Source organism: Xiphias gladius, chromosome 2 (assembly GCF_016859285.1).
Source record: "Xiphias gladius isolate SHS-SW01 ecotype Sanya breed wild chromosome 2, ASM1685928v1, whole genome shotgun sequence".
Lineage (NCBI taxonomy): Eukaryota > Metazoa > Chordata > Actinopteri > Istiophoriformes > Xiphiidae > Xiphias > Xiphias gladius.
In genome coordinates, this window is record NC_053401.1 from 21,730,659 (window position 1) to 21,748,996 (window position 18,338).

The 18,338-nt window shown below is 47.5% G+C and overlaps 1 protein-coding gene across 2 annotated transcripts; it reads right to left on the minus strand.

Moving 5' to 3' along the window:
• Positions 1-13,384: 13,384 nt before the first annotated feature.
• On the minus strand, positions 13,385-18,050 carry phlda1 (pleckstrin homology-like domain, family A, member 1). Of its 2 annotated transcripts, none has more exons than XM_040153477.1 (2): positions 17,434-18,050; positions 13,385-15,868 (listed from the first exon to the last, which is right to left on the minus strand). In XM_040153477.1, the coding sequence occupies exon 1, from the start codon at positions 17,918-17,920 to the stop codon at positions 17,459-17,461; it is 462 nt and encodes a 153-aa protein (XP_040009411.1). In that variant the 5' UTR covers positions 17,921-18,050; the 3' UTR covers positions 13,385-15,868; positions 17,434-17,458. The 2 variants fall into 2 exon arrangements, with proteins under 2 accessions (XP_040009411.1, XP_040009402.1); XM_040153468.1 differs by having other exon boundaries at positions 17,420-18,050.
• Between the last annotated feature and the right edge of the window lie 288 nt (positions 18,051-18,338).

Here is an 18,338-nt window from a genome sequence, read left to right on the forward strand (position 1 = left end):
GTCAGCCGTCAATCGGACCTCAACTGACCGCTCCTGTTTCTGTTGATGGTAGCTACTGTTTTCAGAGAGCACAAACTAATGTCACCTCTGAACATTGGTTTTCTGCTTGAGTGCGGCAGAGAATTTCACGTGATATCCTTGCGGTGTTTTTCTCCAAATGAAATTTTAAGTTTGGGTAGAAGGATATTTTCAATATGGAAGTAATGGAAGTAGACTGATACTGCATATGAATATCCTTGACTCTGACGTGAGGTTATGTCGCTGTTTACTCAGAAAAACATCATCATGGAGTACCCTGGATGAGGGGGAACCTCTCTTTCTCGGTCCAGCCTTGAAGGCTTTGTTTCTGTGTATGTGGACAGGATGCCTGTGCCCTGTATGCTGAGGATTTCTTCCTAACAAGGCCTGACAAACACCTGAGAGCAAACCAGCACAATCCATCCAAAGGGGGGAAACGTGCTCTACTAGAGGCTCTGTATTGTGGAGACGAGTCCCAGGGCTACTTGGTCAACTACTGTGGCTGGCAAGCTAATGGCTAAACACGCTGGCAAGTGGGCGACGTGCCCCGTGTTGCGCTTCTCGTGATTGCAATTGCATCTGAGTCACAGATGTGAGAAGAAAAATAAATGATCTGCGAACGTTGAAAAGCCCAGACGGTTCTCGAACAGCACTACTACTCTTCTGTAGACATTTTCCGAATCTTCAGGCTCTTCTAACCATCTGGACGAAAAAGTACTTTGTCTTCTGCGCAATAAAAAAAGATTTTAAATCACATTGCAACAATATTTTCTATCCAACCGGCCGGAGATGACATAATCTCCTTGCTCATTTTACAAAACCAGAAACATATCTTTGGTATTAGAACGCACGACTGTACGTAGCTATGTATGACAATGAACACATACACAGTAACATGAATATAGACAAGTATCCGTGATGACAATGTTTTCATTTGTTTCACCTCCTAAAAGGTGAGCAGGGACGTACAGTGCGTCGGTTCCAGTTACCGTCTTTGTTTGTTTTAGTGGTGAAACTTGACAAACAGATATAAATCTTTCTCACTGCGAAGTGGACAAAAAAAAAAATCTTTGTGGATTCTGGAAATTTCTTCATAACAGCAGAATGTGCTGTTAAACAACCAAAGATTGCCACACAGACAGTTTGCTGTTGGTCAGCAGAGCAAATTCAGGTATCAACCAGCTCACCGGACAATTCATACAGATTGACTTGGCCCCCACAAACAAATCCACTGATTGCACAATTTTGTAGAGGTAAATCGATTTGCCCCATGATTTTGTTGCTTTATACGCTGATGTTACGGGGCCTTAACGGCGAAGCCCTTGAAGAACATATTTACATGTTAAAAGATCATGGATATCCATATCAATATCCATATAAAGTCAAATAGAGCCTGTAAGTTTTCAAAAATTACATGAACTTGGGTGAGTCACTGTATCATCACACAATTAGTCAGATGAAAATGTCAGTGATTATTAACGGATTTTTCCCATGAGGGAGTCTTTAAAAAAAAAAGGGGAAAAAAAGGTAGATGTGGAGGACAAAAGGAAATCAGTCCTGGGGCTGTTTTCTTCCCTCACGTTGTTTAGCCTTGAAACATGCGCATGGCAATGTCACAAGGAGGCGTCTCACTTTGAACACACACACACACACACACTCATTTTATAGTCTTCGCTGTAGGCTGTGAAAAGCCGCAGCCTTACTACTGTTACACCGGCCCAGCTGCTGACTCACTGGGTCGCGGCTCATTGACATTCCAGGTGACTGAACAATGTCCGCGTCCATCCAGAGGATATGCTAAACGTACGGGAGCCTCCTGCTGGGAAAGGTAATGGAGATTAACTGGAAGCGGAGAGGACTGAGAGGAAAATGTCAGGTCTGTTGTTGCCTTCCAGGGACAGAGGTTGTGTATTCATACAGATTTGGCAAATGTCAGGTCAGCTACTGTTGTCGCTGAGCCAGCACAGCCTAAAAGGACAAACTGCCACATGATCTCCGACGTCCGACTCTGTCTCACCTAACACACACACACACACACACACGCACAGTTAGAGCTCGCCTTTGCCCATTTTGTCTTTCTAGTAGTCACATCAGTGACATCGTTTTCTCAGAAACATCAATAAATAAAGCAACAAGACATAAAGCTGGTTCGCTATGTGTTTTACATTCCATGAATACACCCGTCCACTCGAGCGTTCCTTTACCAGTCTGTCACCAGCTTTTAGACCAGATCTTCAAATCCACATTCTGGAGCATCCTGGCTACCGTTCCTGTCTGATTCCTGTTACTTGTGGATACGAATCTGGTCACAGGAGGAGATACGAGTTGTCTTCTTCCTTTAAAAATGTACCTGTTGGTGTGTTTCCCGTTAGCTTCCACAATGCACAGGTACCGTAGGTGCTAAAGCAACCCAGGGGAAAACAAGTCGGATGAGCTGTGACATTGCCGCTACACCCGAAGCTCAAACAGTCGCGGACTCACGCCGTTCTCTAAAGTGAAAACGCAACACAACAGAAAAACACTCCCGTCTCCAGTAAAACGTTGGAGACACACAAAACAAAACAAACGGTGCAGAAACTACAAACATCTCCGCAGCCACCAAGCGATACATCCAAGACAAAAGCGACATAAAACTCAGAAGGACATCACGAGACTTAACGCAAAGTCAGCCACTTCCTGCTTGAAAAAACAAAAAAAACTTCACGCTCGGCCAATTTTTTCCTCCTCATGAAATTCATCCAGTTCAGAAGCTTTCATTTGATCCAGAATCTATATCAAGCTGCAGACTTCACAAGCGAACCTCCCTGCGGTTCAGAACAAAGGACTGGGCTTCTCTGAGTCTTCTCAGGGGCCACTCTCCCTCAGGCCACGTATCAGTCCAACCGAGTTTATGGAGCTTGGGAGCAGAGCTACACAGCATGATGGGAAACTCTATGGTCACCGTACAGACTCAATTTAGGACAAAAGGAATATCACAATCCGAACTGTCAACATTTGAACAGTATTTCCTGCCCAATCTATCCAATGAATTCAGTTCTTCTCAGTTTCTATTTTTGCACGATGTGTAAAATGTCTCCATCGTGAAAATCGAGTTATTACAAGAAGCAGGAAAAGGTTCTTTCCAGTCCAAAAGTAATGTAGTAATGCAGCTGGCTACGTCAGCCACCTGGAGTTACAACAGCCCCAGAAAACGTGACGTGAATCGTTCAACTCTACGCACACACACACACCGCAGTTTCCAGGCGTCTCCTGACTCCAGGCGTCCAGCTGCCCTGACCGACTCTTAGTGAATCTGACAGTCACATCTACGAAGGAGACTCATTCTAACTCTCTCAGCTCGTGTTTGTTGACAAAACAACATCTCTGCGAACGACGTGCGGATACTGGCCCTGCCTGCCGGGTAGCTAACGCTAGCTAGCCATCTGTCTACAGAGATCAGGCATCAAGACATGAAGACATGAAGAAACACAAGCAGCGGGAGACGAATGGCTGGACAGACGTCAAACTGATCGGTAAACCGTATGTCTGTGCTCTACTTCACTGAAGTATCTGCTACTCACAGTCCATAGCTGTATTTTGAAGATGCGCAACGACAGCCTTGCAGGTGGGGCGGTTCTTTATTGTTCTTTCTCAACCGTCTTACACATGAGGACCCAAAAATGGCTCTCAGTTATTCTTTAGTCTGGCTGCATTTTGCAGGGAAAAAAAAAAAAATCATGAATGGCCCCAGCTTGAAATAACTTGATTTTGAGATTTTAATTCAGCCCTGTTATGATCATCAGTCAGTGCGACAGTCACACTTGTCTTATGTTGGCTGGATGAAAGAACGGCACAAAAATGTCACAAATTTAAGCTGAGGTTTTTGGAAAAGCTGATTCACTTCTTTGGGGCTGTAGTGAGAAGTGGAGGGACGACTGCAAAACATTAAGAAACAAAGTGCAGCAGGAAACATCGAGCCGATCATTGACTTTACAGAGTTGCCACATAGGCGCCATGTAAACAATGAAAAGAAATGAAGTGTTTACTGAACAAACTACACCGTAAACCTGGAAAAACGACTGTTGGGTCAGTTTTGAGTGTCTTGATAAACTAATAACCATGTTCACCCTCCCACGGATTCCGCTGAAAACACTACGCTACGAAAGGAAGCAGCCATACACACAGACACAGTCCAGCTGTGGCTGAATGGTAACATCTCATGCACGGTTCCCGCCTCCAATCAGGCAATTTTTCACACCGAAGTGAACGCTGCGCTCGCTGCGTCCTCTCCTCAGACCCAGTCACTAATCTCAGTCCACGTGGTAACAGGCCCAAGAGTCATGCTGAGTGAGATTCTCTCTTTCTATTGCATTCGAGTGCACCTGAAGCACAGAGAGGGATTTTTATGAAGATGGGACCTTTTCAAGACCTCATCTTATTTTATTCTTTATGTGCTACTATATCGACTGAATCAGAAATTTGTCCATTCACTTATAAACATCAGCATGGATTTTTTTTTTTGCCCCCCGGGGAAATTGTTACTGAACCTCGAGTCATGTGGCTGAGTTACTGTGCAGTCTTAAAAAATGCGAGTCAGAGCAAACTGGGAAAGATGACATGTGAAAAATCACCTAATTGTGAACGTTTGCTGGCACGTTCCAGGAAAAAGAAATGTACAGCTGTCGAAAGGAGAAAGGAACAAGCGAGCTGCACAGTTAGCTGCCAAACCAGTCCTGGCTAGGGCTCCATTTTCCAGATCAGTTTGCCTGAGGTCCATTTGCATTGTTTTTAACTGCTGTTTAGCTCCTGGGAGAAGATAAATCCAGTGTAACAACGGCATTATCTCATGCAAAAGAGGAACTGAGCTTCTCACACAAACAGAGCGAGGTCAGCTATTGGCTGAGAGACAGCTGTCGCTGCCGGCCTATCGGTGACCTTAGGGGAGCGGGGAGGAGGCCAAGTCTGCTCAGCTGCCTTCCTGCTGTTGTCACTGGCAGACACCATATCACCTGTTTGTGTCTGTGCGTGTGTGTGTGTGTGTGTATGTGGGGGCCTGTTTCACTACATTCAGGGGGTCCGAAAAATGGGAACCCACTATACTTGTGGGGTCCGACAGCTTTGTAGGGCCAGAATTCTGGGCACCACTAGTTTAAAGGGCTGTTTTATGGTTAAGACTCGGTTTTAGGCTTAGGGTAGAATTAGGTTTAGGTCAGGGTTGGGGTTAGGCATTCAGGTGAGCTTGCTAATGTTAGGATAAGGGGCTAGGCAATACAGCATGTCAATGACGGGTTCCTACAAATATAGTAAAAACGAGGGTGTGTGTGTGCGCGTGCGTGTGCTTCCTTGTCTGTTTGGCTGCGTGCGTTTGCACAGACTGAGTGCATCTGTCTGTGTATACACTCAGGAGTCTGCAGCTTACACCACCTGCATATTCACACTGATAAGGGAGAGGATATTGACTATGTCAGTGTGTGCAACAGAAACACAGCACGACTGGTCTCCTGGTTGAATGGGAGGACATGTAGGTCATAAGTACACTTTTCTTCCCGGGTTTGCAGACCTCATGTTTTCTAACTGCTGACGACAAAGGAAATTTCGGGGAGGGGGGGGGCATAAAAACAAAAACAAAAACAAAAGCAAACAGACGGTGTCTAAGGTGTTTGGTGTACCTGCTGCACTTAGTTAAACAGCCTGAGGACTGCATGCAAATCCACACCCGCTCTGCAAATGGAATGAGATGTTTTGTAAGTTGTTGGATGGTAGTTAATGGACACTTCAACACAAGTTATCCTCCCGTTTTTTAGTGGCTCTCACCCTGGATGGGTTCAAGCTCGTCCCTTTAACCTGTTCAGGGAACTGAGCCGTAATTTAAATTTAGCAAACACTATTAAAATCTGATTCCCGCCCACAGTGGTACTATGTGTGATGTAATGAATGGATGATGCTAACTGGCGCACAGACGTTCTGTGAATAGACTGTCCAATCAGGGCTCACCGTAACTAGCGTTACGTAGGATCTGAAGACTTTGGATGGTACTGTCAGTGTTTTAAACCTCTTCTCCAAAACCAAAAACACAAGAGGAAGAGGGTCAGGATTGAACAGCGTATATCCGCTCTCTCTAATTTAAGCTGCAAACATTAGCATACCCGGCTAACTAGCTAGTGTTATTTCCTAGGCCAAGGAGCATGTCATCCATTAACCGTGTTATATTGTGGAACTACAGGTTAAATCCGGGCCATCCCTGAGGCTATCAGAGTTTCGGCTAACGTTAGCTGCTCTGGATGTGGATTCGTTCACTCTGCAGCGACCCCAGCCCAACTCCTTACCCAACCCAAAAAGGGAAATGTTGGAACGATGCTCTTCTTCTCTAATACTATGTCACTGCGAAGAATGTAAGGGAAAACACTGAATTATTGTAATGTGCTATATTGCCAAGTCTTACAGGAAGAAAAATGCTGCTCCGTATTTCTCTGTCTTCTACATGGATCAGCTGTTGACTTTACGTCTGGGACATGTAGCTTTAGCCTCAGTCTTTTAGCATGATATCATTTTATGGCCATCACATGCTTATTTAAGAGCCTTTTAAAGCAGCCTCATCATTTAGTCTGCCAGCTAAATCAAATCTACCAGCAACAATTGTCATTGTCAGCTAGAAATGAGAAGCTTCTTCTTCCACTTCTGTGTGAAATCAAACACCCATAGTTTAAACAACTCCTCAGAATTTGGAGTTGGTAAATCTGCCAGCGTCACTGTGAACTGCATATGTGCCATGTTAGAATGGAAAGCTGGACAGATGTAGCAAAGGTAACTGTGTTTGGCCAGAAACTGAAATACTGACTGGAGAAGGTACAGGTACCGAGGTGATTTCATTCAATCTAACCATCTTAAAATTCGCCTAAAAGATCCCAACATACGTTCTGTGTAAATACGGGATTTTCAGCTCATACGAGTGATCATCTAACTCACAGAGAGAGGCTAGTAAGGAAATGTATTCTCATAAAGTGCAGTTTTACAGTCAGCACAAATGTGTGTGTGTGTGTGTGAGAGAGAGAGAGAGCGAGCGAGAGGGCTTCGTTCGGGAGTTTTCAGAAGCCGCAGAGCCCAAGGTGACATTTCTGCCCTTATCACCAACTTCCTGCTCTAATCGCTGAGAGAGGCTGAGCCGAGCCAGCTGACCGGCGCTGCCGGGTGCCAAACAACCTCTGCCGGGTGGTTTGGCAACAGGTGCTGCAGTGTGTGTGTGTGTGTGAGTGTCAAGAGAGGGAGGTGGTCTAGGACTAAAGCCAGCGAGCACAAAGAGGGTCAAAGGGCAGGGAGATCTAGGAGAGCCAAATTTACAAACACTCCAGACACTGCACAGGGTTGATGCTGGAACATTAACAGGACAATAAAATCTACTTTTTGTGTAAACTGGAGAGGTGGCATGGCTGAAAATAAATGAACACGTTATCGACTTCTTTTATCCGTTGAAACACGTCATCAGGCTTTCTAACTGTAACACCGGACACGAACCCAGCAGAGGCTGGAATGGGTATTGTCAAAGTGGAAGAGTGGCCATGTCAGTAGGTTGCTAAATTAGCATGGTGCTAATCTAACTAGAACACTTACTGTCCAGTTATCGTGAATCAAATCTGTCAAATAAAGGCCTTTTGCTCGGGCTGTATCGTTTGAGTTAAAACATGGCGACGTGGCCTCCAACGTTAGTTCAGACGTCTGCTCAGGTTTAGCACCTAAATACAAAATAAGGGACCTGTAATGACGCTTCTGAATCCCTCCGGTGCAGTCTGCTACCCATCAGTGTTACAAAGACTGACACGGCCGGAGACAGATTTCAGAAAATCCATCTGTTGGACAAAAATGTCTGATCTATTACTATCCCAGAACAAATCCACTGTGCCTTCTGGCTACATTAGGACACGTCTCAGTTCTCCAGTCCATCATAAAAAATTTGGGAAAAAATCTTGACTCAAAACATTTACACAAACTCTTTGGTGGGAAAATGCATAGCAGATGAATGAATAGCAGAAATAAATGTTTAACAATATGTCGATTTCCAATTCCCCTTTTTTTTCTTGTTAAAGCTGCTTTTTTTTTTAACTACTTGGAGGCAGCGAAAAACAAGCTGAGGGCAACAGTGACACATTATCACCTTATTCAGTTGATACGGCAAATGTGCTAATTTACAGCTCCGGTAGACACAGCCCAGCATTAGCTTTCGTTTGGAGTCATGTGTCCGGCTACCGGGAAAATCTAAGTCCAGTCCTCCCTCTCCTTTTAGCTCCGTTTCTGGTCTCCACCAACCCCTGTGAAAAATCTCAGGCTCTTCATCTGCTAAATACTCCACTATGTTCGTTAACTTAGTCTGTGTTTCGGTGCTGGGCAGGTCAGAGCTTATCAGAGCTTTTTCACTAAAAAAAACAAAAGGAAGCAAAAAAAAACAAACAGCTGTCTGCTGCAGCTTGAAACAAAGTTGATGAACCATAGAGCAGAACAACGTGCTGAAAGGAACTAAAAGCTAAGGGGAACTGCAGTCAGGTGATGAGTCTCTGCGTTTGTCACTACGAGCGGTACAGTTACTGCATTACACAGTCTTTTGATTCGCTGTGGTTACATATTGACCAATGCAACTTGGGAGAAATGCAGCTTTAATTACCCTAGTGAAGCTAGTGTCGATTAGCTTTCAGGGCCTAAAATGAGTTTATCTTTGTGAAACTGTGCAACTAATCTCCTGTGAGAGCACACGTAGAACGGGTTATTCAGAAAATAAGTCCAAGAGATGGTTATGTAGCCAGCCCATGAGCTTTTTGCTAATGCACGTCAAGTGGAACGAGCACTCTGTATCATTAACATTAGCCTCCTCCTCTCCTCCCACTGCCCTTTTGTCAGTGTAACATTCACTGGCCAGGAAATCTGTGATGTAACTCAAGCAGTGAGTTTCAATGTGATACACATCCATTTGAATCTGGCAAGAAAACTGAAGCCAAAACAAGTCATTGCATCCATGCATCACAGAGACGGAAAATGGTGATCGTGCGCAGCCGGACGGCTTTGCCTCCAAGACATGTTTGCATAGCTGAAACTCCAGACTGCTCCCACACACATACGCAAAGAGCGAATTGGGCAAAACGACAAGCTGATGTTCTTTCCCCAGCTTGCCTTGCTCATCATTTTCAGTTTTTTTTCTTACCATTTGGGTCATTTGCTTAGAAAGTATAAAAACACACAGTTTATGTGCTACTCAGCAGATGGCTTAGTGTTCCTGGATTTTTATATCCCAGCACCACACTGCACGGCCCGCTCATGGCTGAGTACATAAAGTGTAATGGTTTAATGACGCTGAGTGGTTCGATGAAGATCTGAAGTGTGAGATTATTCGTTTTATGTTCCTCATAATCCTCTACGGCTGAATAATGAAACTTTCAGTTAAAAAACAAAATCACTCATTGGAGCTCTCGCTAGAATCCAAACTTTATCAGAAATGCACACAAAGGCACAAACAAGTGGGCTTGAATTGTGACGCACAGCCTGAATAAAGCCCCACAAAGCAATCTTACACTTATCTGTCTTTCGCCCACACAGTTGGAAGAAAACAAAACAGCTCTGCTCTCCGTTCTCCGTGCTGATGAGCTATTTCACTGTCTGATGAAACCCGTGGAGTCGGGCTGACGCCAGATGTCCCGGAATAATGGGCCTCCCTTTGTGGACCTGTTATCCCCTCGCCAGGCACTTTGAATAAGGAAGTGATGCGAGGGGCTGCCACATCCACATCTCCGAGTGATCTGTGATTACGGATATGACAGTGATGTGGCTTGATAAGAGAGGCAGCTCAGTCCCTGTAATCTGAGTAAGGAACATCCTGAAGATGATTGTGGCTTTTATACAGCAGTTAGCGACACCGCATTTCCAAAACAGAGAGGACAAATATAAGAATAAAACCAACACAAACCAGACCATTCCCTGGCCGAGTCCCTGGCTCCTGCAAAGGTCGGCATGGCAGCCAATCAAGCAGATGGAAATCGATACGTCAGCAGAGCAGGAGGTCACCTTTGACCATCAGATTGCTTGGCTGAAATTAGATTTGCAAAGGAATATGAATAAATGAATCACGTACAATTTCACCGTTTCAGCATGCCTGCACTTTGGTACACATCACGGCAGCAGGCTTGTTTACTGGATCCTAGGACTGTTTCGACACACACTAGATTCAGTTGAGCTGTGTTCAGTATGTTTAATGAAGGAGGTGTGTACTGAAGCAATGCGCTGTTTCATGGATCATACGGCGCGTTAGCAAACCGTTCTGTACATGTTTAACGTTAATCTCTGTATCACAGTATCTCACCGACGGGTGTGTAAACTACAAAGCCACTTCACAGCTTTAAGTGATCCATAACCATCCGAGGCACTCTGGTGCTCCACTGCTCATCATGTCGCTCGGCCTAATCAGACGCAATGGATCCTGGGAAGGCTATTGATTACCAGGAATATCCGGAGATTTATAAACACATGAATGCAGCCCTGTAAAATCGACAAGGCGCGATGACCTTCATGCCCCCCCCCCCCGGCATGCATTCCAACGGTCTGTCTAAGGTCTAGATCATTTTTTACTCACCGCAGAGCTGAAGATCCAGGACATGTCAGCCCTGCATGCAGCATAAGTCTGTCTCAGTCCTGTCTGTACAGATCGGAGTCCAGTCCTGGGGGGGAGGTCTGAAGAACTCATTTATGAGACATTGAGTGTTGGACATCGAGAAAAAGAAAGATAGCGTTTGATTGAGGCTTTGTCTTATGTCACCGACAAAATGCCACCGGTCAGTGAGGAGCTTATGTAACCCACTGCGTGTTTGTGTCTACAGAAGACGAGGACACAGGCTTGGAGAAGGAGACCTGTCTGTCCACATAACTTCATCGTCGTCGTCTGCTGTTGCCCAGACACCAGCCGGCAGACGCCTGCCATCCGTCCAGAAAGGCTGCTACCAAGCCGGTCAACCTCTTTAACCGCGGAGGGATTTTGTGTTGTTTCGATACAGTGTGCATCCATTCTGAAAACATTTTGTCCCCTAAAATCCATCAGGCCACAGCTGAAACACACAGGGTTTTTTTTCCCGCTCTAAAATAGACTCTTGGCATCTTGCTGACCCGGTAGTCTCCTAAGAAGTCTGACCATGTGACTTCTGATGAAGCATGCTGGCAGCTTCATTTTAACAAATCCCATAAAAAAACCGGATCCAGTTATTGGTTTATATGATTCCTCTGAGCCACAGATGCTCATTGTTTCCAAAAACTAGGAAAACCACATCAGTGATTCACCCTGTTGCACTGGGTGAGATGTTCCTTCATCACCATCAACACACACACACACACACACACACACACACACACACACACACACACACACACACACACACACACACACACACACACACACACACACACACACACACACACAGTAGTTTACTTGACTCAGTCCCAGGCACACATTCATGCATCCTGCTGCTGGAAATACTCACTGCAGCACCAAATGTGGATTCATCCGAGGCAGAAAATAGTCCCCAACAAAAGTTTCAGTAACATTTATTGAAAACCACAGTGAGAAGCTGCTCTAGGAAATGACTGGGCTGCTTTTAAGAAATGAAACCACTGCTTTCCGTCTTCAACAGGAACCGGAGCCACAGATGGGGTGGAGAAGTCAAAGAGTACCGAGAGACGGACGAACACATTGGTGGTTTTGGTCTTTCCATGGATTTTGTTAAAAGAAAGAAAAATATACAATATCAGCAGCCTTATTCTTTACCAAAGCGCTCACTGCCGGACTGATTCAATATTAAATGTAAGAGCAGGGAGAGAGATTCTTCTGTACTACAAGATAAATCATTTTTAAAAAGAACTATTTCACGTGCAGACATCTTTGGTAATACTCTTCAGGGGAGACCCTACAGATCTGGTTCAGATGCTCCTCCAAAGTGACTCATGGCCCCGTGTCATCAGAGGTTTCTGTGTCTTCCTGCAGCTCAAAGAGAGGTGGTGGTGAGGAATCGGTTGCCGGTCAACCTACATGCCAGTGCGGAGCCGCAGGGGTGCCGTGCCGTGATGGTCGAGAGATGTCAACAACAGGAAAGACTGTAACGTCAGCATGTCCCCACTGATCTTCTCTCTGCTTTGTAGGACAATTTGAAGACAAAACTACCACACAGAGCAGAAATGAACCACCTCTTTGTTAGGCTGAAGTGCAGGAGGAGATTCGGTAACTGGACCGTTCTGTCTAAATAATGTCTTTACATTTTTCCTCCTAAGTTTTGTGTTGTTTGGTGCTAATTTGACAGAAAATAGAAACACGGCTGTGAGACGTGTATTGCAGTTAGGTGAAGTACAATGTTGTGTTATTTGAGCTTAAAGCCGGTTGTGGATTCCCAGTGGAATCTCCTTGAAAGAACGGCTCCATTTTAACCCCAGTAAAAGTCCACTCATCAATCATTTATAACTGGTGACTTTATTCTTCACATATGTTGAATTGTGTGCTTGCCTGCACAAAAAGTGCACATTTTGCAGGTAATTGGACTTAATTAACTGGACGTGTACCAACCAAACATGGTCTCTGTTTTACCTACAAGTGTTGCCACAGTGCAAAATTTCATCCTAGAAAACGATTTATTGACCCGTAAGCATTGCCAGGGATTTCTCTTTGTTTCCTCTTCACAAAGTCGTCAGTGTAAGGTCAGAACAGGACCATAGGAACCAAAACGTGTCAAAAAACCCATTACACACCAAATAATACGAAGCTTCCTGTTACAAAGTAAAAGCTGAGTTGAGCAACACGACGCAGCCGTGTTCAGTTCAGTGCACTGGCTTGGTCGCTGCTGGTGGCTAATGTTTGCAGACTTTAAAGAGACATTGCTTTGCAGTCAGTGTGCTAATTATAGGACTCTCCTCTATTTGTGTGCTATTACGCTAACTTTTACCATTTACCACGATCATGTAGTTGCCACATGATCCGCAAAAGTCTCTAGGTAGTCTTGCTTATAATGGTGGTGTTCAAGGACTTGAAACATTTTTAGCTCACACTCGAGGTCGGGTCATTTGCTAAATGTCTGGAATGTAGATGCATTTCCATAATGGATCCTAAATGCACCTGTGTGACTACTTCCTCTCCGGCGGCAGCGACCCTGTGTCAACACGGATGCCGCCGTGTGGCCCACGTTTAATTGAATTAGCTTGGCTTTGGAAGGAGAGTAGCCAGAGCCACGTGTGTTTTTGACATTACAGACTGGCAGTTTATCTGAGCGGCAACAACTGGCAGTGAAACCCAATTCCCCACGCGGCTTCTACTTTTAGATCAGGAAACGGGGGTGAGTGGTTCAGCGGTTTTAAAACATGAAAGGCTGGACGCCGACAGAGCAGCAGCTAGTTACACAGGTCATCTCATGACCCCACCGAACTGCCGCTGCGTCAGAGGACGGACAGAAACCACACGAGACACCGGCCTGTTTGTTTTTTTGATTTTTTTTTAATGGAATGTATCTGTTCAAGGTATGAAAATAGATCTCACGTTGAAATAAGGAATCTGACAGTGGCTTCTAAGGGCAGAGCTAAAACCGTGTGTGTAATGATGGCAACAGGAAGGTATGTCAGAGAAGCATCACACCAGTTGCATTAGAGAAAGGGCACAGCCATTAACCTGTGTGTGAGATGACAGCAACGCAGAGGCATGTGTTGGTTCGGCCGTGATACACTGGCAAGAGGGGGAAGCAGCGGGAAGCACTTCCAGCAAACAGGAAACAACGTGAGCCGCAGTGAAATGAAATGTTTCCTGACAGCAAGACATCCCTCCATCACGAAATGTAGGAAACGGAGGCGATTTCTGAGGCTGCCAGCCGTCACATCCACCAAACGTCGCCCTGTGTATCACCACCTTTTTCACATGAAAATCCTTTCATGCCTTAAAATATAAGATTTGCAGATTGGAGAGACAGTTTCCTGAACACTTCTCAGAGGCAGAGCTGCTACAGAGACAGAAGTAATCGGACTGGTTGCAGTAAAGGTCAGTGGATTTAGCCAAAGAGTCAAATCCTTATTCTGTGTACCAAACTTAGCGGGCCCCTGCCGTTTTGTAGCCCTGGGACATTACACACTACTTGAGAAAGTCATTTAACACAACGACTTGAGCCGTCGTTTCCCGAGAGGTCGTGAAGACACAAAAAACCTAGCAGCAGCGCTACATCTGGCGTCGTGAATTCACCGGGTCCCCAGGAACGGCGCTGGGATTTGAGACCGTTTTGGCCCAGTGGCCGCTGTTGGAACTGCGGGTTACGCGACACCCACTGGCCAGAAAAAACATACCTCTCCCCGTACACAACAACTACAAAAGAAACAGCTGTAAAACGATGGTCACACTCAGACTTTTTCTGAGTGTCACCATCACTCTTCAAATGGCTCTTTGTGTTAGCACAACTGAAGCTGTGTCATCGAGAACTGTCCATGTGTGCAGGGAGTCGGCAGGAAGCAGGAAGTTAGTTGGCTCGGCAAAGAATGGCTCTAATGTGCTTTAGGCCCAAAAAGCATTTTCTGCACGCGAGAAAACCTTCTGGAATCAATGGGGCGAAATCTCCGGCTCCGCTAAAGACTCCGTCACACCAGAAAGTGTCGCGGCAAAACATATCTGCTCGTTTTCACGAAATACGCGCCGCCGACACGGCTACTCGTGAACCACTGCGGGTAGCGAGCTAAACGCTAACCTGCTAGTGAGCCAGGAGCATGGCGGTGCTAGCCAGACGCATCGGCTGCGTACTGTGACTGATTCGGTAGTTTGCTAACCGTCGGTTAGGAAGATAGTTAGCGCGTCCCATCAGCGCTGTGACGGTCGGCCAGTTTATATGCTGGCGAAGGGATGCGAAGTAAAAATAGATGTGACAGCTTCTCCTGTTTTGACCAGGAAGCATAAACTCGAAGAAAGTATCTTTAAATTTCAGTCCGACGGGACCGCGCCAGAGAAACTGCGGTCGCTTGTCTCCGCCCGCTGGGACCGAATGCAACCAGTCAAACTGCCTTTAGGAGCAACTCAGCTTCTGAAAATCGCCAGTATAACAACGTGTGCACTGTGCGTGTCACTTCCTCACCTCGGTGAAGCGAACTGAGGGTAATGAGCTGGTGTCCGACTCAGATTTAAGACTAGAAAAGAAAAGCTTTTGCATCTACGAATGCAGCCAAACGAAATGATGGAAAATGATGGATGTACACAATGAAAACACTAAGCTGTACTGTAGCAATTCATCAATTCATAAATCAAGCACTTAAGTTGCGTATCGGTCGAGCAGGTATCTCATCATATACAGCATCTGTAGTATTTTAGTAGAGTGTATTCTGAGGCGTAACACTGCACGAGAGAGAGAGAAATGTCATGAAATGATTCTTTGGTTCAGTTGGACAATGAAAACAGGGACGATGACACATTTCGACCAATAATGAACTGACCTGACGAACCTACGGGACCGTCCTAAGATAACTATGCATGACAGCTTATTCCAGATGGACAGATGAGTAACTGGGAGGCTATGAACCCCGGGGCGGCTACTTCCTGTTCCACTCTAGCAACAACCACACTGAACATTCGTCAACAACAGAACATTTTTTTATAGAAAAGATATGTACACGTCTAATAAATAATCGCACGGTAGAACACGGCTGTTTTCTCTGTTTGCTCTCTGTCCATCAGTCTTTTGTGAAACAAGTCTCTGTTTTGAAAAGGGACGGGGCACTGGTCTGTGGAAACCATTCCGTGGAAGAGGGGTTCTCCCGCAGGATGGAGCTCGATGGTGAAGCGGCGGGGGCAGACGCGGCCCGGGTCGATATTCGTCCTCCAGCTCGGCGTCCAATTAACCTGCGGACACAATCGATTAGACAGACTGCAGACTGGCGGAGCCCGACGCAGGAGGCGCAGGGAGCCTGAGGCCGCTTATTTCAGGCGCCTGGGTCTTAAGCGCGGACGCCAGCTCACACCGACATCATGCGAAGGCTCAGTTTATACATGACGGTTTGGTCTGAGGATTCGTTGAAAGGAGAGAGGAGCGGGTTTTACTGCTCAGTGGGGCTGTGGCCAGAATCTCAGAAACTCTGAGGTCATGAGTCAAAGGGCCCCCCCACCGGGAGAGTCCGGTCAGACACCAGAAATGCAGTCTTTAAAAATGTTGTCACCCATTTTCTGTAGATGATAAAAAGTGTCTACACGGGATTAAAACTGAACCCTTTTTTCTCCTTAAAAATGAGAACAAACACAGTCTAACATACTGGATTCAGCTTAAAGAGACCCACGGTGTGTGTGTGTGTGTGTGTGTGTTTTCACTGCTGAATGCTAACCGCCCCAGTGTTGCTCAAATCCCAGAATTCTCGGAGGACATGGCCACAGTCCTACTGATCTTCAGGGAAAACGTGTCTCCAGTGTCAGACTGGTTTAACACATTGGTTTAATGTGGGAAGGCCCTTCAGTTGGTTTTCCTGTTTTAGAGTCACGTTACGGTGTCCCCCTTCCAGTCGCAGCTACTGTACGCTGGACTTGGTTCGGGACCCGTGTTTACACCCCGTCTGGTGACCGGAGCCTGTGGCTCATTACAACGACCGAAATGATCATAATGAGCAGGCAACGTTTGACTTGGCGGGAGCCGCCTCGTGACAACGATCGGCGTGTGCCTCGGAGAGACAGGTGCGTGGAGACCCGTCGTCGAAGCGAAGGCTGGAGCGGCTCACTTCAGCCCGCACGACACACCCAGACCAGGACCGGGGAGCGGGGCTGAGCTGCCGCGTTTAGCCGCGGGAGGTCTGAGTCGATGTGGGGGTCCGCGTCCGTGCAGACACTCCCCGGCGCCGGGGATCCTCCTGACCGCGCTGGATATCCGCGCGCAATCTGTGCGACTTTACGCTCGATCTGGAGTCACTGACACATTTTGGGAAACTTTTCAAATGTCGCACTTCAACCTGCTCGAAACACCGATTGGGTCGCGTACGTCGGCTTTCAAATCGACGCTAAACACACGCGCACCTCACCGGCACCGCGGGACATAACCAGGCGACCATTTCATCGCCGCGCGTACAGCCGGTCGTCGGGGGCGCGGAGGAGCTGTCCCGCTGTGGAATACCCACCACGCTTTCACCCCCAGGAGGCGGGTCGGGGCTGGGGGATAGACGGGCCTACCGCGGGGGCTCGCAAACTTTTCTTTACGCCAAGATAGATCCTCGGTCGGTCTGATTCCGGACCCCCCCGGAGGAAGACCGGCTCAGAGTCTGATCCGCGAGGGAGGACTGTAACCTCTGATGGGGGCAGACGTCCTCACTCATGGCTCGGATATCCAGGCGACAAGACTAAATCGAAAAACGCGTCGTTAACTCGCGAGGGGCTCCCCAGGCGATCCCCGGACCCGGGGAGCCCCCCTCTTACCGCTAGTGGCGCACCAGTGTCCGCGGGACTCGCCGCAGGTCACGCCACGTTCGGCGCGCTGCGGACCGTCTTCTGGCCGGGCATCTGCACGACCAGCAGCTGCTGCTTCTGCCGGGTGGACTTGACGGCCAGGATCGCCTGCCGGTTCTTGTACTGGACCATCTGCAGGGTGATCTCCGCGTTCCAGCCCTCGTCCTGCGGGCACCTGAAGTCGATCTCCTTCCCCTCCGTCATGACCACCGTGAAGTAGACGTACTTGCCTTTGCGCTCCACGCAGTCCACCGTCTTCATGTTGGCGAAGTGCAGCTCCTTGACTTTGCCCGCGTCCCCGCCGCCGTGGTGCGGCTGGTGGTGCTGCGGGTGGTCGTGCTGCTTGGGCGGCAGCAGCAGCACGCCGTCCTCGGTCAGGACGCAGTGCTTCTTCTTCCAGAGCTGCAGCAGCCCGTCGCTGCGCTTCTCCAGCAGACCCTCCTTGAACACCTTCCTCCCGTTTTCCAGCATCTTCACCAGGACGCTTCGGGCTCGCACCTCCCCGGCGGCTCGACTGGACGGACGGACGGACGGACGGACGGGCGGGCGTCTATCCCGCAGCGGGTGAAGGCATGAGACGCTGCTGTGCCTGCGTTGGTGAGTAGTGTCGGTCGTACTGACGAGCCTGCCTGCCTGCCGCCTGTCTGGCTGCTGGTCACAGAGTGTGAGGGGGGGGGGTGTTTGCGGGCGGGAGGGGTCTGGAGACTTGCACCGCCCCCGTGAGTGGCACCGGCTCCAGAGACGGAGGAAACAGGAGGAGCCCGGGTTTCGTTTCCACAGCCACTTCGTTACTTTAGGCTTTTAAAAGGAAAGGTACTGTCCACGAAATGAGCCCCGCAGCCCGAACGAGTGACTCGTGCAGACCGCGTCTCCGAGCGGGGACGGGTCG